Source organism: Oncorhynchus clarkii, chromosome 12 (assembly GCF_045791955.1).
Source record: "Oncorhynchus clarkii lewisi isolate Uvic-CL-2024 chromosome 12, UVic_Ocla_1.0, whole genome shotgun sequence".
NCBI classification, from domain to species: domain Eukaryota; kingdom Metazoa; phylum Chordata; class Actinopteri; order Salmoniformes; family Salmonidae; genus Oncorhynchus; species Oncorhynchus clarkii.
Genome location: NC_092158.1, coordinates 92620231 through 92645459, shown reverse-complemented (window position 1 = coordinate 92645459; position 25229 = coordinate 92620231). Strand labels below are relative to the sequence as shown.

Below are 25229 nucleotides of genomic sequence, written 5' to 3'. Positions count from 1 at the left end.
CTGGTACCAGGGTAATGATAGCACAAACAAACTGGTACCTCAAATCGTTGGCTGCTGTCAAATTTTGGTCACCATAGAGACGAGGAGGAACCGCGCGCGCTGCTCTCCTCCCACGGGCGGAGCGGGTCGGTTTAAATACCTTGGTAGGATGCTTCATCCGGTGGAAGGATAATTCAACCCTCATCAGTTTACCTGTCCCGTCCCGCTATCTCGTGGAGTAACGTATACCCAGACAACTTTGTAGAATAGACTACATCCCGAGTCCATCATCTACCGGAGAAAGACTAAAGTGAGTATTGATTCTGCTTCTTTTTAAATAAATGTGGCCGTATGCGAATAGTCTACCGGTAACAGCCTGCCGTTCTGTATAGACAGGTGCATATAGAGAGGTCTGTTACTGCGTGCAGGACAGCGTTGTTTGAACACGGAAATATATATATCTATTGTCAGTTCTGTTAGAAGAAAGACCGTTGGAAAAGGAAATACGCTACAAGGTTTTAGGCGGGCTGCACCTGTTCAGGCGCTACGTGTTGCTTTGCAATGTGTCAATCAACAATGTGCACTTTATTGGACTTTCAGATAAGTTGTTGTCGCTAAATTTAGATGACGTTTCGATTATCCATGTAGGACCCGATCCCCTGGGTCTCAGCTTGTGTTTTAGTGTTGTGGTGATATAAGGGTATAGTTGGGTTGGGTTTGAACAGGCAATAAGCACGACACTACCTACCTACTGTGCCATAAAGGTTTAGACCTCTTGACAGAGGCTGTGTTTACATACAGGCTAGGATAATAGAGTGATGTTTATGCCAGATGATAGACTTTTTCCAACTGCCATTTCATTTATTAGCATGTCACCTTGTGCAACAATTCATAGACCTAAAAAATACAACCATCATCACCAGACGTTGGTTTGACACCCGAGTTGGGATCAATCCCATTTCAACTCCCATCTATTGAAAATACAACCATCATCACCAGAAGTTGGTTAGACACCTGAGTTGGGATCAATCCCCTTTCAACTCCCATCTATTCCAAATACAACGGCACCATTCAATAACGTGAATGTGAATTTCAATTCATCTCCTGCATTGAAATGGAATTGACCCGACCCCTGGTATCCCCGCTGGCCCAGCCGCCACACAGCCCAGCGTCTGGTAACCCGTCCTTAATGTGCAGCCAGAACACCATCAGCTAATGTCAATGTATCCTTTTACTGGGCACTTTCACCTCTTCATTCAAAGACTCCATCATGGACACTCTTACTGACGGTTGTGGCTGCTTTGTGTGATGTATTGTTGTCTCTACCTTCTTGCCGTTTGTTCTGTTGTCTGTGCCCAATAATGTTTGTACCATGTTGTGCTGTTACCATGTTGTGTTGCTACCATGTTGTGCTGCTGCCATGTTGTGCTGCTACCATGTTGTGTTGCTACCATGTTGTGTTGCTACCATGTTGTGCTGCTGCCATGTTGTGTTGCTACCATGTTGTGTTGCTACCATGTTGTGTTGCTACCATGTTGTGCTGCTGCCATGTTGTGTTGCTACCATGTTGTGTTGCTACCATGTTGTGCTGCTACCATGTTGTGCTGCTACCATGCTGTGCTGCTGCCATGTTGTGCTGCTGCCATGTTGTGCTGCTACCATGCTGTGTTGTCATGTGTTGCTGCCTTGCTATGTTGTTGTCTCAGGTCTCTCTTTATGTACTGTTGTGTTGTGTCTCGTCGTGATGTGTGTTTTGTCCTATATTTTTATTTAATGTATTTTTAATCCCAGGCCCCCGTCCCCGCAGGAGGCCTTTTGCCTTCTGCTAGGCCGTCGTTGTAAATAAGACTTTGTTCTTAACTGACTTGCCTCGTTAAATAACTGTTTAATGAAAAAATAAATAGATGTCAATGCTGAGACCAGAGACTAAGCAGCCTAGTGACTGACTGATTGACAGGTCATCATGTTGGTGTCAACAGTAACGCTAGGCTGGAGCTGGCCACGGGAGAGGAGACACTGACTGGACACACAGTTCCCTTATAAGGAATGGAAGTGGTTAAGTCCCTGGCTGTGCCCTTAATCCTATGGGCCCTGGTCAAAAGTAGTGCACTACGTAGGGACTAGGAAGCCATTTGGGACTCAAACCCCTAGCATCTCTCTGTATAGGGCCAATCAGAGGCAGTGGGCTTTGAGGAGAGGTTTCAACCAAACATGGTCATCGTTATCGTCCTCCCAGCATGGCTTATCAACCGCTGTTTCAAGGTTTTATAGCTGCAGTTATCCTGCTGATATTTTACATATTCTATGGCGTCGTGGTCATGGGCAGGCGGAGCTGGGCTGCTGCAAAGCCTTGTGGGTCCTGTGACCCGCAGCAGGGAGAGAAGAAGAGCTGTCAGTGAGTAATGATGACGTGGACCATGCACCTATATTCACTATATGAAGAGGGGGTTACCTGAGAGGCAGATTGATAAGTGAGGCTGTACTGTACTGTTTATCTTTATTTATTTATGTGGTTGTAAGAGATTGGGAATGAGACCCTGAATAAATCCAAAATGAATCGAGATTGAAACTGAAGCTGTAGACCGATATAACGAGGCATTGGAGGATGAATTTAAAATGTGCTGTTAAACCACAGAGTGATACAGAGAGAGAGAGAGAGAGAGAGAGAGAGAGAGAGAGAGAGAGAGGGGGAAGAGAGAGGGGAAGAGAGAGACTGGACACACAGACAGACAGACAGACAGACAGACAGACAGACAGACAGACAGACAGACAGACAGACAGACCGTTGGAATGTTTCTGAGGTCTAAAGTAGCATTTCCTATTAATCACTGGAATTGTTGTGATTGTTGTTGTTTGAGTTGATGTTTTGTGAATTCCCCATCATCATCAGAGGGATAGTTATAACATCATACTCTCTCCCTCTCTTCCTATATCTCTCCTTCTCCTCCTCTCTTCCTATATCTCTCCTTCTCCTCCTCTCTTCATCTCTCCCTCTCTTCCTATATCTCTCTTTCTCCTCCTCTCTTCCTATATCTCTCCTCCTCTCTTCATCTCTCCCTATATCTCTCTTTCTCCTCCTCATCTCTTTCTCCATCTCTCCCTTTTCCTCTCTCTTTCTCTCCCTCTCCCTCAGCTTTGAGACCGACTCTCCAATCACTGACCTTCCAATCACAGACGACCTTCCTGTCACCGACGACGACCTTCCCAAGATGGCTGCCGACTACGCCTCTGACGACAGCAAGTTCCTGCGGCAGGACGACGACTTCAGGAACAGTGGTGTGGGACAGGCTGATTGGTCGGCCAAGAAGATGGTGTGGATCCCGTCAGAGAAGGAGGGGTTTGAGGCCGCCAGCATCAAGGAGGAGAAGGGAGACGATGTAAGGATGTTACACCCCAAATGGCACCCTATTCCCTATATAGTACACTACTTTTCACCAGGACCCTAGTAAATCTTCATCCTCCTCTTCCTCCTTCTCCTCATCTTCCTCCTCATCCTCTTCCTCCTCTTCTTCCTTTTCCTCCTGCTCCTGATCTTCCTCCTCCTCATCTTCATCATCTTCCTCATCCTCTTCCTCCTCTTTTTCCTCCTCCTCCTGCTCCTCTTCCTGTTCTTCCTCCTCCTCCTCTTCCTACTCTTCCTCCTTCTCCTTCTCCTGTTCTTCCTCCTCCTCTCTCCTCCTCTCCAGGTGCTGGTAGAGTTGGCTAACGGTAGGAAAGCGACAGTCAACAAGGATGACATCCAGAAGATGAACCCTCCTAAGTTCAGTAAGGTGGAGGACATGGCAGCTCTAACCTGTCTCAACGAGGCCTCTGTCCTCCACAACCTCAAAGAGAGGTACTTCTCCAGCCTCATCTACGTGAGTACACTCTTACAACACATGGGTTCCTAAAGGGTTCTTCAGTCCCCATAGGAGAAGCCTTTTGGGTTCCATGTAGAAACCTCTGTGGAAAGGGTCCTATATGGAACCCAAAAGGATTCTCCCTGGAACCCAAAAGGGTTCTACCTGGAACCCAAAAGGGTTCTACCTGGAACCAAAAGGGTTCTACCTGGAACCAAAAGGGTTCTACCTGGAACCCAAAAGGGTTCTCCCTGGAACCAAAAGGGTTCTCCCTGGAACCAAAAGGGTTCTACCTGGAACCCAAAAAGTGTTATTCAAAGGGTTCTCCTATGGGGACAGCCGAAGATCCATTTTAGGTTCTAGATAGCACCTATTTTTTCACCTTTTACTGCAGTGGGCTAAATCAGCGTCGCACAGAGTGTTTCCGGGTAGTCTTAAACAAATCTACTTTGAAACAAAAGTATACACCTCACACACATGGTTATGGGCTGAAATAAAAGAAGACCCCTGTACCATGTCAGATACAGAGTCGAAATGTATTCAATGTTGAGTTTGTATCCCAGTATTACACTTTATATACATCACAGAAGACTGAAATCTAACAAAACCGTTTGACGAAGAAACACAGAATTCTCAGCGGGTTTTTATGAATAGTGTTTATAAAATGATAAAATCATTAATAATATGAATAACATTCCACCCATGAGGCCACTGGAGGGTGATTTGATCATTTGACTGCAGGAAACGCATACAAGTGTATAGACAATATCCGTATAGACACACACACACACACACACACACACACACACACACACACACACACACACACACACACACACACACACACACACACACACACACACACACACACACACACACAAAATGATGATTTGGTTTTAGCTGTATGTTGATCCTAATCTTTCTTCTCACCTCCTCTCTTCCTTCTCCCCTCCTCCATCCTCCCTCCTCCTCTCCTCCATCCTCTTCCTTCCCCTCCACTCCCCTCCTCTCCCCCTCCTCTCTTCTCCTTCCCCCTCCACTCCCCCTCCTCTCTTCTCCAGACGTATTCAGGTCTGTTCTGTGTGGTGGTGAACCCCTATAAGATGCTTCCTATCTACTCAGAGAAGATCATTCAGATTTATAAGGGGAAGAAACGCCACGAGGTTCCTCCTCATATCTACTCCATCACTGATAACGCTTACAGGAACATGATGCAAGGTAAAGGGGAGGGAGGGAGGGAGGGAGGGAGAGGGAGAGAGAGAGAGAGAGAGAGAGAGAGAGAGAGAGAGAGAGAGAGAGAGAGAGAGGGAGAGCGAGGGAGGGAGAGAGAGAGAGAGAGAGAGAGAGAGAGAGAGAGAGAGAGAGAGAGAGAGAGAGAGAGAGAGAGAGAGAGAGAGAGAGAGAGAGAGAGAGAGAGAGAGAGAGAGAGAGAGAGAGAGAGAGAGAGAGAGAGAGAGAGAGAGAGAGAGAGATTGTATAGGCGTGTGTGTGTCATTCGATGAATGTTATAGAAATGGGACAATACAGTTTAATTGAGGACAGGCGATACAGCATTGAATGTCTAGAGATATCTGTCTGGTCTAGCAGTGGATTTAACCTTAAACTTGCCTTCCAAATGCCTTCCTTGCCTTCCTGGTATTCCCTATATAGTTCACTATTTTAGCCCTACCAGGGCCCTATTCCCTATATAGTTCACTACTTTAGCCCTACCAGAACCCTATTCCCTATATAGTTCACTACTTTAGCCCTACCAGAGCCCTACTCCCTATATAGTTCACTACTTTAGCCCTACCAGGGCCCTACTCCCTATATAGTTCACTACTTTAGCCCTACCAGAGCCCTATTCCCTATATAGTTCACTACTTTAGCCCTACCAGAGCCCTATTCCCTATATAGTTCACTACTTTAGCCCTACCAGAGCCCTATTCCCTATATAGTTCACTACTTTAGCCCTACCAGAGCCCGATTCCCTATATAGTTCACTACTTTAGCCCTACCAGAGCCCTATTCCCTATATAGTTCACTACTTTAGCCCTACCAGAGCCCTATTCCCTATACAGTTCACTACTTTAGCCCTACCAGAGCCCTATTCCCTATATAGTTCACTACTTTAGCCCTACCAGAGCCCGATTCCCTATATAGTTCACTACTTTAGCCCTACCAGAGCCCTACTCCCTATATAGTTCACTACTTTAGCCCTACCAGGGCCCTATTCCCTATATAGTTCACTACTTTAGCCCTACCAGAGCCCTATTCCCTATATAGTTCACTACTTTAGCCCTACCAGAGCCCTATTCCCTATATAGTTCACTACTTTAGCCCTACCAGAGCCCTATTCCCTATATAGTGAGTAAGTCAGCTTTTCACCAGAGCACATCAAATGAAATATAATTGTATTTGTCACATGCTTTGTGAACAACAGGTGTAGACTAACAGTGAAAAGCTGACTTACGTCCCCAACAATGAAGAGAGAAGATGAGATGCAAATTATAATGTACTAATAATAATAATAAATGCACAATGATTAATGATAACTTATATACACAGAGTACCAGTACCTAGTCAATGATAACTTGGTTATATACACAGGGTACCAGTACCTAGTCAATGATAACTTGGTTATATACACAGAGTACCAGTACCTAGTCAATGATAACTTGGTTATATACACAGGGTACCAGTACCTAGTCAATGATAACTTGGTTATATACACAGAGTACCAGTACCTAGTCAATGATAACTTGGTTATGTACACAGGGTGCCAGTACTGAGTCAATGATAACTTGGTTATGTACACAGGGTACCAGTACTGAGTCAATGATAACTTGGTTATATACACAGGGTACCAGTACTGAGTCAATGATAACTTGGCTATATACACAGAGTACCAGTACTGAGTCAATGATAACTTGGCTATATACACAGGGTACCAGTACTGAGTCAATGATAACTTGGTTATATACATGGGGTACCAGTACTGAGTCAATGATAACTTGGTTATATACACGGGGTACCAGTACCAAGTCAATGATAACTAGGCTATATACAGTTGAAGTGGGAAGTGTACATACACTTAGGTTGGAGTCATTAAAACTCGTTTTTCAGCCACTCCACAAACAGTATTTATTGTTAACAAGCTATAGTTTTCAGTGGGTCAGAAGTTTACATACACTAAGTTGACTGTGCCTTTAAACAGCTTGGAAAATTCCAGAAAATGATGTCATGGCTTTAGAAGCTTCTGATAGGCTAATTGACATCATTTGAGTCAATTGGAGGTGTACCTGTGGATGTATTTCAAGGCCTACCTTCAAACTCAGTGCCTCTTTGCTTGACATCATGGGGAAATCTAAATAAATCAGCCAAGACCTCAGAAAAAACATTGTTGACCTCCACAAGTCTGGTTCATCCTTGGGAGCAATTTTCAAATGCCTGAAGGTACCACGCTCATCTGTACAAACAATAGTATGCAAGTATAAACACCATGGGACCACGCAGCCGTCATACCGCTCAGGAAGGAGACGCGTTCTGTCTCCTAGAGATGAACGTACTTTGGTGCGAAAAGTGCTAATCAATCCCAGAACATCAGCAAAGGACCTTGTGAAGATGCTGGAGGAAACAGGTACAAAAGTATCTATATCCACAGTAAAACGAGTCCTATATCAACATAACCTGAAAGGCGGCTCAGCAAGGAAGAAGCCACTGCTCCAAAACCACCATAAAAAAAGCCAGAATATGGTTTGCAACTGCACATGGGGACAAAGATCGTACTTTTTGGAGAAATGTCCTCTGGTCTGATGAAACAAAAATAGAATTGTTTGGCCATAATGACCATCGTTATGTTATGTTATGAGGAAAAAGGGGGAGGCTTGCGAGCCGAAGAACACCATCCCAACCATGAAGCACAGGGGTGGCAGCATCATGTTGTGGGGGTGCTTTGCTGCAGGAGGGACTGGTGCACTTCACAAAATAGATGGCATCATGAGGAAGGAAATGAAGTGGATATATTGAAGGAACATCTCAAGACATCAGTCAGGAAGTTAAAGCTTGGTCACAAATGGGTCTTCCAAATGGACAATGACACCAAGCATGCTTCCAAAGTTGTGGCAAAACGGCTTAAGGACAACAAAGTCAAGGTATTGGAGTTGTCATCACAAAGCCCTGACCTCAATCCTATAGAAAATTTGTGGGCAGAACTGAAAAAGTGTGTGCGAGCAAGGAGGCCTACACACCTGACTCAGTTACACCAGCTCTGTCAGGAGGAATGGGCCAAAATTCACCCAACTTATTGTGGGAGGCTTGTGGAAGTCTACCCAAAATGTTTGACCCAAGTTAAACAATTTAAAGGCAATGCTACCAAATACTAATTGAGTGTATGTAAACTTCTGACCCACTGGGAATGTGATGAAAGAAATTAAAGCTGAAATAAATCATTCTCTCTACAATTATTCTGACATTTCACATTCTTAAAATAAAGTGGTGATCCTAACTGACCCAAGGCAGGGAATGATTACTATGACTAAATGTCAGGAATTGTGAAAAACTGAGTTTAAATGTATTTAGCTAAGGTGTATGTAAACTTCCGACTTCATCTGTAGATCTGTACATGTAGGTAGTGGTAAAGTGACTAGGAAACAGGATAGCGATTAAACAGACAGAACTCTTTTGGGTTCCATGTAGAACCCTTTCCACAGAGATAGAACCCTTTCCACAGAGATAGAACCCTTTCCACAGAGATAGAACCCTTTCCACAGAGTGTACTACATGGAACCCAAAAGTAGTGCCGTATTTAGGGAATAGGATACAATTCCAGACAGAACCCAAATCCTACTGATCCAGTTTCCTGCCATCAGAAGGGGGGTGATCTCCAAAATATCCAGACATGGGAGTCTGTCTGTGTGTGTTAAGTTGTGTGTGTGTGATAAGGTGTGTGTATGTGTATGTATGTGTGTGTGTTTCAAAATACCCATACATGGAGCAGGTTACCAAGGTTACCTTCCTCCGGTAGCCCACTCCACCCCCCTGCTATTTTTAGCCAATATTGAGTGACAGCGAAGTTAATCTGGTGCAGAAATAGATTTAGGAAGATTTAGGAAGCTGTTCCTGGCCTATAGTCTTTCCTCTGTGTGTGAGTGAACAGAGCACCTTGAGTTCATGTTTGGTGTGTTCAGCTTGGCTTCAACTGTCCTGCCTTAACCCATCTCTCTCCCTCTGTTTCCCTTCTCTGCTTCTATCTCTCTCCCCCTCCCTCCCTCTCTCTCCCTTCCTCCTCTCCCCTCTCTCCCTCCCTCCATACCTCCCTTTCTCTCTGTCTTTCTCCACAGAGCGTGAGGACCAGTCAATTCTGTGCACGTGAGTCCAAACCTCAAACACAAACATGTTTTTTCCAACACATGACCTTGTTGCCCCTTGTACCAGGGATGCGTCCCAAATGTCACCTTATCCCGTGACCTTGGGTCTATCAGGTTCTACCTGAGCTAAGCAATGTTCTGAGATTTGGAGCATCAACATTTTCACATCTCAGAATTATTTTGTTCACTCTTAGAATAAAGGGTTCCAAAAGGGTTCCAGGTAGAACCCTTTTTGGTTCCAGGTAGAACCCTTTTTGGTTCCAGGTAGAACCCTTTTGAGTTTCATTTAGAACCCTCTGTGGAAAGGGTTTCACATGGAACCCAAAAGGGTTCTTCAAAGAGTTCTCCTATTGGGGACAGCAAAAGAACCCTTTTAGGTTCTAGATAGCACCTGTTTTCTAAGAGCGTAGTGAATTCTTCTGCAGATAGAACCCTATGGTTCTGAAATGTCAATCTGGGTTCAGCCATAAGTTTCTATCTGACACTTCTGAATTAGACAGAGGTGAGTCTGGACCCCTGTCCCTCTCCTCCCTAACACCCTATCCCTCTCTCTCTAACCCCCTGTCTCTCTCGCTCTAACCCCCTGTCCCTCTCTCTCTAACCCCCTGTCTCTCTCCTCTCTAACCCCCTGTCTATCTCCTCTCTAACCCCCTGTCTCTCTCCTCTCTAACCCCCTGTCTCTCTCCTCTCTAACCCCCTGTCCCTCTCTCTCTAACCCCCTGTCCCTCTCCTCTCTAACCCCCTATCTCTCTCTCTCTAACCCCCGTCTCTCTCCTCTCTACCCGACCAGAGGTGAGTCTGGACCCCTGTCCCTCTCTCTCTAAGCCCTAAGCCCTGTCTCTCTCCTCTCTAACCCCCTGTCTCTCTCCTCTCTACCCGACCAGAGGTGAGTCTGGAGCCCTGTCCCTCTCTCTCTAACCCCCTGTCTCTCTCCTCTCTAACACCCTATCCCTCTCTCTCTAACCCCGTCTCTCTCCTCTCTACCCGACCAGAGGTGAGTCTGGAGCGGGGAAGACAGAGAACACGAAGAAGGTGATCCAGTATCTGGCGGTGGTGGCTTCCTCTCACAAGGGCAGCAAGAAGGACCCTGGAGCTGTGAGTGTTACCTCTAGTGTACAATACAATATGATACACTACAATACACTGGAGCTGTGAGTGTTAGCTCTAGTGTACAATACAATATGATACACTACAATACACTGGAGCTGTGTTACCTCTAGTGTACAATACAATATGATACACTACAATACACTGGAGCTGTGAGTGTTACCTCTAGTGTTCAATACAATATGATACACTACAATACACTGGAGCTGTGTTACCTCTAGTGTACAATACAATATGATACACTACAATACACTGGAGCTGTGTTACCTCTAGTGTACAATACAATATGATACACTACAATACACTGATACAATATGATACACTACAATACACTGGAGCTGTGAGTGTTACCTCTAGGGTTGCAAAACTTTCCCAAATGTTCCAGAAATCCTGGATGGAAGTTTCCTGGAATCAGGATGGAATAAGCAGGACATCTGGGAATCATCCAACTGGGATTTCTGGAAAACCTGGGAATTTTGGGAAGTTACAGGGAATTTTTACAACCCCTACCTGTACTGTACTCTGCTAAACACATTCACTGCAATGTGACCTGTTTAGACCCTCAGAGGATAGCAGCAGATATTGAGTTGATGGAAATGGAACAGAAATGTCTAAACTGTGTAACCCCTTTTTGTTTTTACATTGAGAAGAGTACTCATAAGAGACTGTACTTTTATCCATATTGATAACAAAGCATTTCTTTTAACAATGAAAGACATTTCTGTTGTGTGACAGGATGCACCAACGCTAGTCAAGGTATGACAACTGTTTCTGTGATGTGGGCGATGCAGACTACTGTAACCTTAACTGACTGTGTGGTAGAAACTACGGCTGCTCTGATTGGTGGACTGCTTCCTCTTCAGTTTGTGGTGTGCTGCTTTGTGCTGCTGGTGGTTTAGGCTTTATGTTTTCTGCTGAAGAGGCAAATCTCTCACAATCAATACTGATAGCCAATGAGCTGCTATGGACCCGCCCCCCTAGTTCTATATTCAATACTGATAGCCAATGAGCTAGTCCTGCTATGGACCCGCCCCCCTAGTTCTGTATTCAATACTGATAGCCAATGAGCTGCTATGGACTAGTTCTATATTCAATACTGATATCCATTACAGAAGAAGAAGAGGAATAATTTAATTTAAAAAAATAGCTAGTGACAGTGATGAAGAAGGAGAATAGAACAATACTTTGTATTCTAAGTCCTGCTATGGACCCGCCCCCCTAGTTCAATATTCAATACTGATAGCCCAATGAGCCGTACTCTAAGTCCTGCTATGGACCGCCCCCCTAGTTCAATATTCAATACTGATAGCCCAATGAGCCGTACTCTAAGTCCTGCTATGGACCCGCCCCCCTAGTTCAATATTCAATACTGATAGCCAATGAGCCGTACTCTAAGTCCTGCTATGGACCGCCCCCCTAGTTCAATATTCAATACTGATAGCCCAATGAGCCGTACTCTAAGTCCTGCTATGGACCCGCCCCCCTAGTTCAATATTCAATACTGATAGCCCAATGAGCCGTACTCTAAGTCCTGCAATGGACCCGCCCCCCTAGTTCAATATTCAATACTGATAGCCAATGAGCCGTACTCTAAGTCCTGCTATGGACCCGCCCCCCTAGTTCAATATTCAATACTGATAGCCAATGAGCCGTACTCTAAGTCCTGCTATGGACCCGCCCCCCTAGTTCAATATTCAATACTGATAGCCAATGAGCCGTACTCTAAGTCCTGCTATGGACCCGCCCCCCTAGTTCAATATTCAATACTGATAGCCCAATGAGCCGTACTCTAAGTCCTGCTATGGACCCGCCCCCCTAGTTCAATATTCAATACTGATAGCCCAATGAGCCGTACTCTAAGTCCTGCTATGGACCCGCCCCCCTAGTTCAATATTCAATACTGATAGCCCAATGAGCCGTACTCTAAGTCCTGCTATGGACCCGCCCCCCTAGTTCAATATTCAATACTGATAGCCCAATGAGCCGTACTCTAAGTCCTGCTATGGACCCGCCCCCCTAGTTCAATATTCAATACTGATAGCCCAATGAGCCGTACTCTAAGTCCTGCTATGGACCCGCCCCCCTAGTTCAATATTCAATACTGATAGCCCAATGAGCCGTACTCTAAGTCCTGCTATGGACCCGCCCCCCTAGTTCAATATTCAATACTGATAGCCCAATGAGCCGTACTCTAAGTCCTGCTATGGACCCGCCCCCCTAGTTCAATATTCAATACTGATAGCCCAATGAGCCGTACTCTAAGTCCTGCTATGGACCCGCCCCCCTAGTTCAATATTCAATACTGATAGCCCAATGAGCCGTACTCTAAGTCCTGCTATGGACCCGCCCCCCTAGTTCAATATTCAATACTGATAGCCCAATGAGCCGTACTCTAAGTCCTGCTATGGACCCGCCCCCCTAGTTCAATATTCAATACTGATAGCCCAATGAGCCGTACTCTAAGTCCTGCTATGGACCCGCCCCCCTAGTTCAATATTCAATACTGATAGCCCAATGAGCCGTACTCTAAGTCCTGCTATGGACCCGCCCCCCTAGTTCAATATTCAATACTGATAGCCCAATGAGCCGTACTCTAAGTCCTGCTATGGACCCGCCCCCCTAGTTCAATATTCAATACTGATAGCCCAATGAGCCGTACTCTAAGTCCTGCTATGGACCCGCCCCCCTAGTTCAATATTCAATACTGATAGCCCAATGAGCCGTACTCTAAGTCCTGCTATGGACCCGCCCCCCTAGTTCTATAGTCATATTCTATATATTCTATATTACCCTTACCCAATCACAGAAGAAGACAGTTTAGGGTTCACATATCAGACACAACCTATTCCCCGAGGATATTACAGAAGAACTGAGTCAGGTTTGTAGATATTACAGAAGAACTGAGTCAGGTTTGTAGATATTACAGAAGAACTGAGTCAGGTTTGTAGATATTACAGAAGAACTGAGTCAGGTTTGTAGATATTACAGAAGAACTGAGTCAGGTTTGTAGATATTACAGAAGAACTGAGTCAGGTTTGTAGATATTACAGAAGAACTGAGTCAGGTTTGTAGATATTACAGAAGAACTGAGTCAGGTTTGTAGATATTACAGAAGAACTGAGTCAGGTTTGTAGATATTACAGAAGAACTGAGTCAGGTTTGTAGATATTACAGAAGAACTGAGTCAGGTTTGTAGATATTACAGAAGAACTGAGTCAGGATTGTAGATATTACAGAAGAACTGAGTCAGGTTTGTAGATATTACAGAAGAACTGAGTCAGGTTTGTAGATATTACAGAAGAACTGAGTCAGGTTTGTAGATATTACAGAAGAACTGAGTCAGGTTTGTAGATATTACAGAAGAACTGAGTCAGGTTTGTAGATATTACAGAAGAACTGAGTCAGGTTTGTAGATATTACAGAAGAACTGAGTCAGGTTTGTAGATATTACAGAAGAACTGAGTCAGGTTTGTAGATATTACAGAAGAACTGAGTCAGGTTTGTAGATATTACAGAAGAACTGAGTCAGGTTTGTAGATATTACAGAAGAACTGAGTCAGGTTTGTAGATATTACAGAAGAACTGAGTCAGGTTTGTAGATATTACAGAAGAACTGAGTCAGGTTTGTAGATATTACAGAAGAACTGAGTCAGGTTTGTAGATATTACAGAAGAACTGAGTCAGGTTTGTAGATATTACAGAAGAACTGAGTCAGGTTTGTAGATATTACAGAAGAACTGAGTCAGGTTTGTAGATATTACAGAAGAACTGAGTCAGGTTTGTAGATATTACAGAAGAACTGAGTCAGGTTTGTAGATATTACAGAAGAACTGAGTCAGGTTTGTAGATATTACAGAAGAACTGAGTCAGGTTTGTAGATATTACAGAAGAACTGAGTCAGGTTTGTAGATATTACAGAAGAACTGAGTCAGGTTTGTAGATATTACAGAAGAACTGAGTCAGGTTTGTAGATATTACAGAAGAACTGAGTCAGGTTTGTAGATATTACAGAAGAACTGAGTCAGGTTTGTAGATATTACAGAAGAACTGAGTCAGGTTTGTAGATATTACAGAAGAACTGAGTCAGGTTTGTAGATATTACAGAAGAATTACAGAAGAAGAAGAGGAATAATAGCTAGTGACAGTGATGAAGAAGGAGAATAGAACAATACTTTGTTGTGTATCATAAATAATACGTTATGCCAGGTTATAATAAGTTATGCCAGGTTATACGTTATGCCAGGTTATAATATATTATGCCAGGTTATACGTTATGCCAGGTTATAATATATTATGCCAGGTTATAATAAATTATGCCAGGTTATATGTTATGCCAGGTTATGATAAATTATGCCAGGTTATAATACGTTATGCCAGGTTATACGTTATGCCAGGTTATAATATATTATGCCAGGTTATAATAAGTTATGCCAGGTTATAATAAGTTATGCCAGGTTATAATACGTTATGCCAGGTTATAATACATTATGCCAGGTTATACGTTATGCCAGGTTATAATATATTATGCCAGGTTATAATAAGTTATGCCAGGTTATAATAAATTATGCCAGGTTATACGTTATGCCAGGTTATAATATATTATGCCAGGTTATAATAAGTTATGCCAGGTTATATGTTATGCAAGGTTATGATAAATTATGCCAGGTTATAATACGTTATGCCAGGTTATAATACGTTATGCCAGGTTATAATGCATTATGCCAGGTTATAATACGTTATGCCAGGTTATAATACGTTATGCCAGGTTATAATACGTTATGCCAGGTTATAATACGTTATGCCAGGTTATAATACGTTATGCCAGGTTATAATACGTTATGCCAGGTTATGATACGTTATGCCAGGTTATAATACGTTATGCCAGGTTATGATACGTTATGCCAGGTTATGATAATTTATGCCAGGTTATAATACGTTATGCCAGGTTATAATACGTTATGCCAGGTTATAATGCATTATGCCAGGTTATAATACGTTATGCCAGGTTATAATACGTTATGCCAGGTTATAATACGTTATGCCAGGTTATAATACGTTATGCCAGGTTATAATACGTTATGCCAGGTTATAATACGTTATGCCAGGTTATAATACGTTATGCCAGGTTATGATACGTTATGCCAGGTTATAATACGTTATGCCAGGTTATGATACGTTATGCCAGGTTATGATAATTTATGCCAGGTTATGATACGTTATGCCAGGTTATAATACGTTATGCCAGGTTATGATGCGTTATGCCAGGTTATAATACGTTATGCCAGGTTATGCCAGGTTATAATACGTTATGCCAGGTTATGCCAGGTTATAATACATTATGCCAGGTTATAATACGTTATGCCAGGTTATAATGTTATGCCAGGTTATAATACGTTATGCCAGGTTATGCCAGGTTATAATACGTTATGCCAGGTTATAATACGTTATGCCAGGTTATAATACATTATGCCAGGTTATAATACGTTATGCCAGGTTATAATACGTTATGCCAGGTTATAATATGTTGTGCCAGGTTATGATACATTATGCCAGGTAATGCCAGGTTATAATACATTATGCCAGGTTATAATACGTTATGCCAGGTTATAATACGTTATGCCATACATTATGCCAGGTTATGATACGTTATGCCAGGTTATAATACTTTATGCCAGGTTATAATACGTTATGCCAGGTTATGATACGTTATGCCAGGTTATGATACGTTATGCCAGGTTATAATACGTTATGCCAGGTTATAATACGTTTTGCCAGGTTATAATACGTTATGCCAGGTTATAATACGTTATGCCAGGTTATAATACGTTATGCCAGGTTATAATACGTAATACCAGGTTATAATACGTTATGCCAGGTTATAATACGTTATGCCAGGTTATAATACGTTATGCCAGGTAATAATACATTATGCCAGGTTATAATGCATTATAATACGTTATGCCAGATTATAATGCATTATAATACGTTATGCCAGGTTATAATAAATTATAATAGGTTATAATGATCACATCATCCTCTGCCTCCTCTGTAGGAGAAGCCAGAGAAGCCTGGGTCTCTGGCCTATGTGAGTATGAGAGTAGCACCCTATTCCCTATTTAGTGCACTACTTTTGACCACCGCCTATAGAGGTCTGGTAAAAGAAGTGCACTGCATATGTAATAGGGTGCCATTTGGGAGTTCATACCTGCATGCTAGCTAGCGTGTCACACCTAGATTAACCAATATGATCAATCTCTCCTGTCCTATAGCATGTGAACACTATGAACTATGGACTCATGGACCTGTCTGTGTGTTAGAAAGTAGTGGCCTGTATGACATTTAAAAATAGTGTGTGAAACATCAAAGTCACCCCATAATAATCTCTCTGAGTGGTTGCTATGCTACATCTCACTGACTGTGTTTTGCTCTGTGTCTGTTGCACTGCTTGTTAGTGTGTCTCTGTTGTCCATTTCTTTGTTGTTGTACAGTGGGACATAACTTGTGTTGTTCTGTCGTGTGACATCATTCTCTGGTAATATTCATGAAGTGACATCACAATATAATTGTGACATCACAGATATGTTGGACATATGTGATTGGTTTTCCTGCGTCCCCCCGTTTTACCCTACAGGGGGAGCTAGAGAAGCAGCTGCTGCAGGCTAACCCCATACTGGAAGCCTTCGGGAACGCCAAGACCATCAAGAACGACAACTCCTCACGATTCGTAATTAACTCACAGTTTACACACGCTCAGACACTATTACACACTCTTTTCAAACAAATCTTTTTTTTAATGTCAAATTAAATTAATTCATTCATTCCATCGCTCTCTCCACATTACTACTAACTTAATTAAAGTTTTTAACTAGGACCCAGAGTCTTTCCCGGTTTGATTACGTAGTCAGGAAAATCTCCTGGCACCAGTCCCTTGTTATTAGAGTACAGACTGCTGTTCCTTGTAATTATAATACAGACTGTTAGTCCTTGTTATTATAATACAGACTGTTAGTCCTTGTTATTATAATACAGACTGTTAGTCCTTGTTATTATAATACAGACTGTTAGTCCTTGTTATTATAATACAGACTGTTAGTCCTTGTTATTATAATACAGACTGTTAGTCCTTGTTATTATAATACAGACTGTTAGTCCTTGTTATTATAATACAGACTGTTAGTCCTTGTTATTATAATACAGACTGTTAGTCCATGTTATTATAATACAGACTGTTAGTCCTCGTTATGACATTTATCAAGAGCTCAGTGCTCATATATACAGTATCCTACATCTCTCTCCTCATATACAGTATCCTACATCTCTCTCCTCATATATACTGTATCCTACATCTCTCTCCTCATATACAGTATCCTACATCTCTATTCATATATACAGTATCCTACATCTTTCTCCTCACATATACAGTATCCTACATCTCTCTTCATATATACAGTATCCTACATCTCTCTCCTCATATACAGTATCCTACATCTCTCTCCTCACATATACAGTATCCTACATCTCTCCTCACATATACAGTATCCTACATCTCTCTCCTCATATACAGTATCCTACATCTCTCTCCTCATATACAGTATCCTACATCTCTCTCCTCATATACAGTATCCTACATCTCTCTCCTCATATATACAGTATCCTACATCTCTCTCCTCATATACAGTATCCTACATCTCTCTCATCTCTCTCCTCATATATACAGTATCCTACATCTCTCTCCTCATATACAGTATCCTACATCTCTCTCCTCACATACAGTATCCTACACATCTCCTCATATACAGTATCCTACATCTCTCTCCTCATATACAGTATCCTACATCTCTCTCCTCAAATATACAGTATCCTACATCTCTCTCCTCACAGGGCAAGTTTATTAAGCTCAACTTTGACGTGACCGGATTCCTGGTTGGAGCCAACATCGATACCTGTATCCTCATGAAATATACTTCCTCTAAATATACAGACTCTGGGCTCCTCATAGAGATGTATTGTAGGTGTTTAATTCATTCTTTTAGAGATTCGGGAGATATTAAAACACACAAAAGGGACAGTTTCCCGGACACAGGTTAAACCCTAGTCCTGGACTAAAAAACATGTTCAATGAAGACTTCATATTCATATTTCATGTGTGTCGGGGGAAACTGGCCCGACGTGAAATGCAGTGTCTTGTTCCTGCACCACAGAGGGTGTTGTCTTTGACCCTCCCCTGTCCACCAGACCTGCTGGAGAAGTCTCGCTGTATCCGCCAAGCCAAGATAGAGAGAGCCTTCCATATCTTTTACTACATGGTGGCCGGAGCGAAGGACCAACTAAAGGGTGAGAGATAGATAGAATGAGATAGATAGATAGAATGAGATAGATAGATAGAATGAGATAGATAGATAGATAGAATGAGATAGATAGAATGATAGATAGATAGATAGATAGAATGAGAAGAGTCCCCTAAGCAAGCTGGTCCTGGGGCTCTGTTCACAAACACAAACACACCCCACAGAGCCCCAGGACAGCAGCACAATTAGACCCAACCAAATCATGAGAAAACAAAAAGATAATTACTTGACACATTGGAAAGAATTAACAAAAAAACAGAGCAAACTAGAATACTATTTGGCCCTACTCAGAGAGTACACAGCGGCAGAATACCTGACCACTGTGACTGACCCAAAATTAAGGAAAGCTTTGACTATGTACAGACTCAGTGAGCATAGCCTTGCTATTGAGAAAGGCAGACATGGCTCTCAAGAGAAAACAGGCTATGTGCTCACTGCCCACAAAATGAGGTAGAAACTGAGCTGCACTTCCTAACCTCCTGCCCAATGTATGACCATATTAGAGAGACATATTTCCCTCAGATTACACAGATCCACAAAGAATTCGAAAACAAATCCAATTTTGAAAACCTCCCATATCTACTGGGTGAAATTCCACAGTGTGCCATCACAGCAGCAAGATTTGTGACCTGTTGCCACGAGAAAAGGGCAACCAGTGAAGAACACACACCATTGTAAATACAACCCATATTTATGCTTATTTATTTTACCTTGTGTCCTTTACCATTTGTACATTGTTAAAACACTGTATATATATATATATACAGTGCCTTGCGAAAGTATTCGGCCCCCTTGAACTTTGCGACCTTTTGCCACATTTCAGGCTTCAAACATAAAGATACAAAACTGTCTTTTTTTGTGAAGAATCAAGAACAAGTGGGACACAATCATGAAGTGGAACGACATTTATTGGATATTTCAAACTTTTTTAACAAATCAAAAACTGAAAAATTGGGCGTGCAAAATTATTCAGCCCCCTTAAGTTAATACTTTGTAGCGCCACCTTTTGCTGCGATTACAGCTGTAAGTCGCTTGGGGTATGTCTCTATCAGTTTTGCACATCGAGAGACTGACTTTTTTTCCCATTCCTCCTTGCAAAACAGCTCGAGCTCAGTGAGGTTGGATGGAGAGCATTTGTGAACAGCAGTTTTCAGTTCTTTCCACAGATTCTCGATTAGATTCAGGTCTGGACTTTGACTTGGCCATTCTAACACCTGGATATGTTTATTTTTGAACCATTCCATTGTAGATTTTGCTTTATGTTTTGGATCATTGTCTTGTTGGAAGACAAATCTCCGTCCCAGTCTCAGGTCTTTTGCAGACTCCATCAGGTTTTCTTCCAGAATGGTCCTGTATTTGGCTCCATCCATCTTCCCATCAATTTTAACCATCTTCCCTGTCCCTGCTGAAGAAAAGCAGGCCCAAACCATGATGCTGCCACCACCATGTTTGACAGTGGGGATGGTGTGTTCAGGGTGATGAGCTGTGTTGCTTTTACGCCAAACATAACGTTTTGCATTGTTGCCAAAAAGTTCAATTTTGGCTTCATCTGACCAGAGCACCTTCTTCCACATGTTTGGTGTGTCTCCCAGGTGGCTTGTGGCAAACTTTAAACAACACTTTTTATGGATATCTTTAAGAAATGGCTTTCTTCTTGCCACTCTTCCATAAAGGCCAGATTTGTGCAATATACGACTGATTGTTGTCCTATGGACAGAGTCTCCCACCTCAGCTGTAGATCTCTGCAGTTCATCCAGAGTGATCATGGGTCTCTTGGCTGCATCTCTGATCAGTCTTCTCCTTGTATGAGCTGAAAGTTTAGAGGGACGGCCAGGTCTTGGTAGATTTGCAGTGGTCTGATACTCCTTCCATTTCAATATTATCGCTTGCACAGTGCTCCTTGGGATGTTTAAAGCTTGGGAAATATTTTTGTATCCAAATCTGGCTTTAAATTTCTTCACAACAGTATCTCGGACCTGCCTGGTGTGTTCCTTGTTCTTCATGATGCTCTCTGCGCTTTTAATGGACCTCTGCGACTATCACAGTGCAGGTGCATTTATACAGAGACTTGATTACACACAGGTGGATTGTATTTATCATCATTAGTCATTTAGGTCAACATTGGATCATTCAGAGATCCTCACTGAACTTCTGGAGAGAGTTTGCTGCACTGAAAGTAAAGGGGCTGAATAATTTTGCACGCCCAATTTTTCAGTTTTTGATTTGTTAAAAAAGTTTGAAATATCCAATAAATGTTGTTTCACTTCATGATTGTGTCCCACTTGTTGTTGATTCTTCACAAAAAAATACAGTTTTATATCTTTATGTTTGAAGCCTGAAATGTGGCAAAAGGTCGCAAAGTTCAAGGGGACCGAATACTTTCGCAAGGCACTGTATATAATATGACATTTGTAATGTCTTTATTGTTTTGAAACTTCTGTATGTGTAATGTTTACTGTTAATTTTTATTGTTTATTTCACTTTATATATTCACTTTATATATTATCTACCTCACTTGCTTTGGCAATGTTAACACATGTTTCCCATGCCAATAAAGCCCTTGAATTGAATTGAATTGATAGAATGAGATTGATAGAATGAGAGAGATAGATAGATAGATAGAATGAGAGAGAGAGATAGATAGATAGATAGAATGAGATAGATAGATAGATAGATAGATAGATAGATAGATAGATAGATAGAATGAGATAGATAGATAGAATGAGAGATAGATTTATAGAATGAGATAGATAGAATGAGATAGATAGATAGATAGATAGAATGAGATAGATAGATAGATATAATTAGATAGATAGAATTAGATAGATAGATAGATATAATGAGAGATAGATAGATAGATAGATAGGCCTCAGGCCTTATTTAATTATATAGTGTGTAACCGTACAGCTCCTCCTCTCCTGTCTGTTCCTGTATAGAGGAGCTGTTACTGGAGGATTTCGGGGCCTACCGGTTCCTGGTGGCAGGTCACGTGGAGGTACCTGGTCAGGAAGATGATCAGATGTTCATAGAAACGCTGGAGGCCATGGAGATCATGGGTTTCTCTGAGGACGAGAGGACAGGTACTGGAGGGAGGGGAGATCATGGGTTTCTCTGAGGATGAGAGGACAGGTACTAGAGGGAGGGGAGATCATGGGTTTCTCTGAGGATGAGAGGACAGGTACTGGAGGGAGGGGAGATCATGGGTTTCTCTGAGGATGAGAGGACAGGTACTGGAGGGAGGGGAGATCATGGGTTTCTCTGAGGACCAGAGGACAGGTACTGGAGGGAGGGGAGATCATGGGTTTCTCTGAGGACCAGAGGACAGGTACTGGAGGGAGGGGAGATCATGGGTTTCTCTGAGGATGAGAGGACAGGTACTGGAGGGAGGGGAGATCATGGGTTTCTCTGAGGACGAGAGGACAGGTACTGGAGGGAGGGGAGATCATGGGTTTCTCTGAGGACGAGAGGACAGGTACTGGAGGGAGGGGAGATCATGGGTTTCTCTGAGGACCAGAGGACAGGTACTGGAGAGAGGGGAGATCATGGGTTTCTCTGAGGACGAGAGGACAGGTACTGGAGGGAGGGGAGATCATGGGTTTCTCTGAGGATGAGAGGACAGGTACTGGAGGGAGGGGAGATCATGGGTTTCTCTGAGGACCAGAGGACAGGTACTGGAGGGAGGGGAGATCATGGGTTTCTCTGAGGATGAGAGGACAGGTACTGGAGGGAGGGGAGATCATGGGTTTCTCTGAGGACGAGAGGGCAGGTACTGGAGGGAGGGGAGATCATGGGTTTCTCTGAGGACCAGAGGACAGGTACTGGAGGGAGGGGAGATCATGGGTTTCTCTGAGGACCAGAGGACAGGTACTGGAGGGAGGGGAGATCATGGGTTTCTCTGAGGACCAGAGGACAGGTACTAGAGGTAGGGGAGATCATGGGTTTCTCTGAGGACCAGAGGACAGGTACTGGAGGGAGGGGAGATCATGGGTTTCTCTGAGGATGAGAGGACAGGTACTGGAGGGAGGGGAGATCATGGGTTTCTCTGAGGATGAGAGGACAGGTACTAGAGGGAGGGGAGATCATGGGTTTCTCTGAGGACGAGAGGACAGGTACTGGAGGGAGGGGAGATCATGGGTTTCTCTGAGGACCAGAGGACAGGTACTGGAGGGAGGGGAGATCATGGGTTTCTCTGAGGACCAGAGGACAGGTACTGGAGGGAGGGGAGATCATGGGTTTCTCTGAGGACCAGAGGACAGGTACTGGAGGGAGGGGAGATCATGGGTTTCTCTGAGGACCAGAGGACAGGTACTGGAGGGAGTAGAGATCATGGGTTTCTCTGAGGATGAGAGGACAGGTACTGGAGGGAGGGGAGATCATGGGTTTCTCTGAGGACCAGAGGACAGGTACTGGAGGGAGGGGAGATCATGGGTTTCTCTGAGGACCAGAGGACAGGTACTGGAGGGAGTAGAGATCATGGGTTTCTCTGAGGATGAGAGGACAGGTACTGGAGGGAGGGGAGATCATGGGTTTCTCTGAGGACCAGAGGACAGGTACTGGAGGGAGGGGAGATCATGGGTTTCTCTGAGGACCAGAGGACAGGTACTGGAGGGAGGGGAGATCATGGGTTTCTCTGAGGATGAGAGGACAGGTACTGGAGGGAGGGGAGATCATGGGTTTCTCTGAGGACCAGAGGACAGGTACTGGAGGGAGGGGAGATCATGGGTTTCTCTGAGGACCAGAGGACAGGTACTGGAGGGAGGGGAGATCATGGGTTTCTCTGAGGACCAGAGGACAGGTACTGGAGGGATGGGAGATCATGGGTTTCTCTGAGGACCAGAGGACAGGTACTGGAGGGAGGGGAGATCATGGGTTTCTCTGAGGACCAGAGGACAGGTACTGGAGGGAGGGGAGATCATGGGTTTCTCTGAGGACCAGAGGACAGGTACTGGAGGGAGGGGAGATCATGGGTTTCTCTGAGGATGAGAGGACAGGTACTGGAGGGAGGGGAGATCATGGGTTTCTCTGAGGATGAGAGGACAGGTACTGGAGGGAGGGGAGATCATGGGTTTCTCTGAGGATGAGAGGACAGGTACTGGAGGGAGGGGAGATCATGGGTTTCTCTGAGGACCAGAGGACAGATACTGGAGGGAGGGGAGATCATGGGTTTCTCTGAGGACCAGAGGACAGGTACTGGAGGGAGGGGAGATCATGGGTTTCTCTGAGGACCAGAGGACAGGTACTGGAGGAAGGGGAGGGCTGTCTCTGAGGATGAGAGGACAGGTACTGGAGGGAGGGGAGGGCTGTCTCTGAGGACCAGAGGACAGGTACTGGAGGAAGGGGAGGGCTGTCTCTGAGGATGAGAGGACAGGTACTGGAGGGAAGGGAAGGGCTGTCTCTGAGGACGAGAGGACAGGTACTGGAGGGAGGGGAGGGCTGTCTCTGAGGACGAGAGGACAGGTACTGGAGGAAAGGGGAGGGCTGTCTCTGAGGACGAGAGGACAGATACTTGAGGGAAGGGAAGGGCTGTCTCTGAGGACGAGAGGACAGATACTGGAGGGAAGAGGAGGGCTGTCTCTGAGGACGAGAGGACAGATACTTGAGGGAAGGGAAGGGCTGTCTCTGAGGACGAGAGGACAGGTACTGGAGGAAAGGGGAGGGCTGTCTCTGAGGACGAGAGGACAGATACTTGAGGGAAGGGAAGGGCTGTCTCTGAGGACGAGAGGACAGGTACTGGAGGAAAGGGGAGGGCTGTCTCTGAGGACGAGAGGACAGATACTGGAGGGAAGATGAGGGCAGTCTGGCTTTTAGTCTATCATTCTCTTTCACTACCTCACTTTGTCTTTCTCTGAACATCTGTCGTTCTCTCGCTCTCACTCTATCTCTCTATCTCTCTTGAGGACGAGGGGATGGGTAGGGCTGTCTCTCTTTCTGTTGTCTCTCTCAGTGATGTCTGTCTCTCTCTCCCCTCCCACTCTCCTCTCACCCCTTCTCCTCTCCTCTCCTCTCTCTAGGCATGATGAAGGTGGTCTCCACTGTGCTCCAGCTGGGGAACATTAAGTTCAACAAGGAGAGGAACAATGAGCAGGCCACCATGCCCGACAACACAGGTGATACATGACATCACACAGGTAGTAACACAGGTGAAACATTACATCACACAGGTAGTAACCACACAGGTTAGACATTACACCATAAAGGTAGGAGCAACACAGGTTAGACATTACAACATAAAGGTAGGGGCAACACAGGTTAGACATGACATCACACAGGTAGGAGCAACACAGGTTAGACATTACAACATAAAGGTAGGAGCAACACAGGTTAGACATGACATCACACAGGTAGGAGCAACACAGGTTAGACATTACAACATAAAGGTAGGGGCAACACAGGTTAGACATTACAACATAAAGGTAGGAGCAACACAGGTTAGACATTACAACATAAAGGTAGGAGAAACACAGGTTAGACATTACAACATAAAGGTAGGGGCAACACAGGTTAGACATTACAACATAAAGGTAGGGGCAACACAGGTTAGACATTACAACATAAAGGTAGGAGCAACACAGGTTAGACATTACAACATAAAGGTAGGAGAAACACAG

The 25229-nt window shown here is 43.9% G+C and overlaps 1 protein-coding gene across 1 annotated transcript in view; it reads left to right on the top strand.

Moving 5' to 3' along the window:
* Window positions 1-3188: 3188 nt before the first annotated feature.
* The window catches only part of LOC139421666 (myosin-11-like), a 195888-nt gene continuing 173847 nt past the window's right edge, over window positions 3189-25229 (top strand). The window contains exons 1-10 of the mRNA XM_071172756.1: window positions 3189-3356; window positions 3666-3836; window positions 4880-5036; window positions 9140-9167; window positions 10159-10279; window positions 16905-16997; window positions 18155-18218; window positions 18509-18607; window positions 21558-21701; window positions 24633-24728. Of these exons, the coding sequence (XP_071028857.1) occupies window positions 3189-3356; window positions 3666-3836; window positions 4880-5036; window positions 9140-9167; window positions 10159-10279; window positions 16905-16997; window positions 18155-18218; window positions 18509-18607; window positions 21558-21701; window positions 24633-24728 (1141 nt within the window). The remainder of the gene's footprint in view (window positions 3357-3665; window positions 3837-4879; window positions 5037-9139; window positions 9168-10158; window positions 10280-16904; window positions 16998-18154; window positions 18219-18508; window positions 18608-21557; window positions 21702-24632; window positions 24729-25229) is intronic.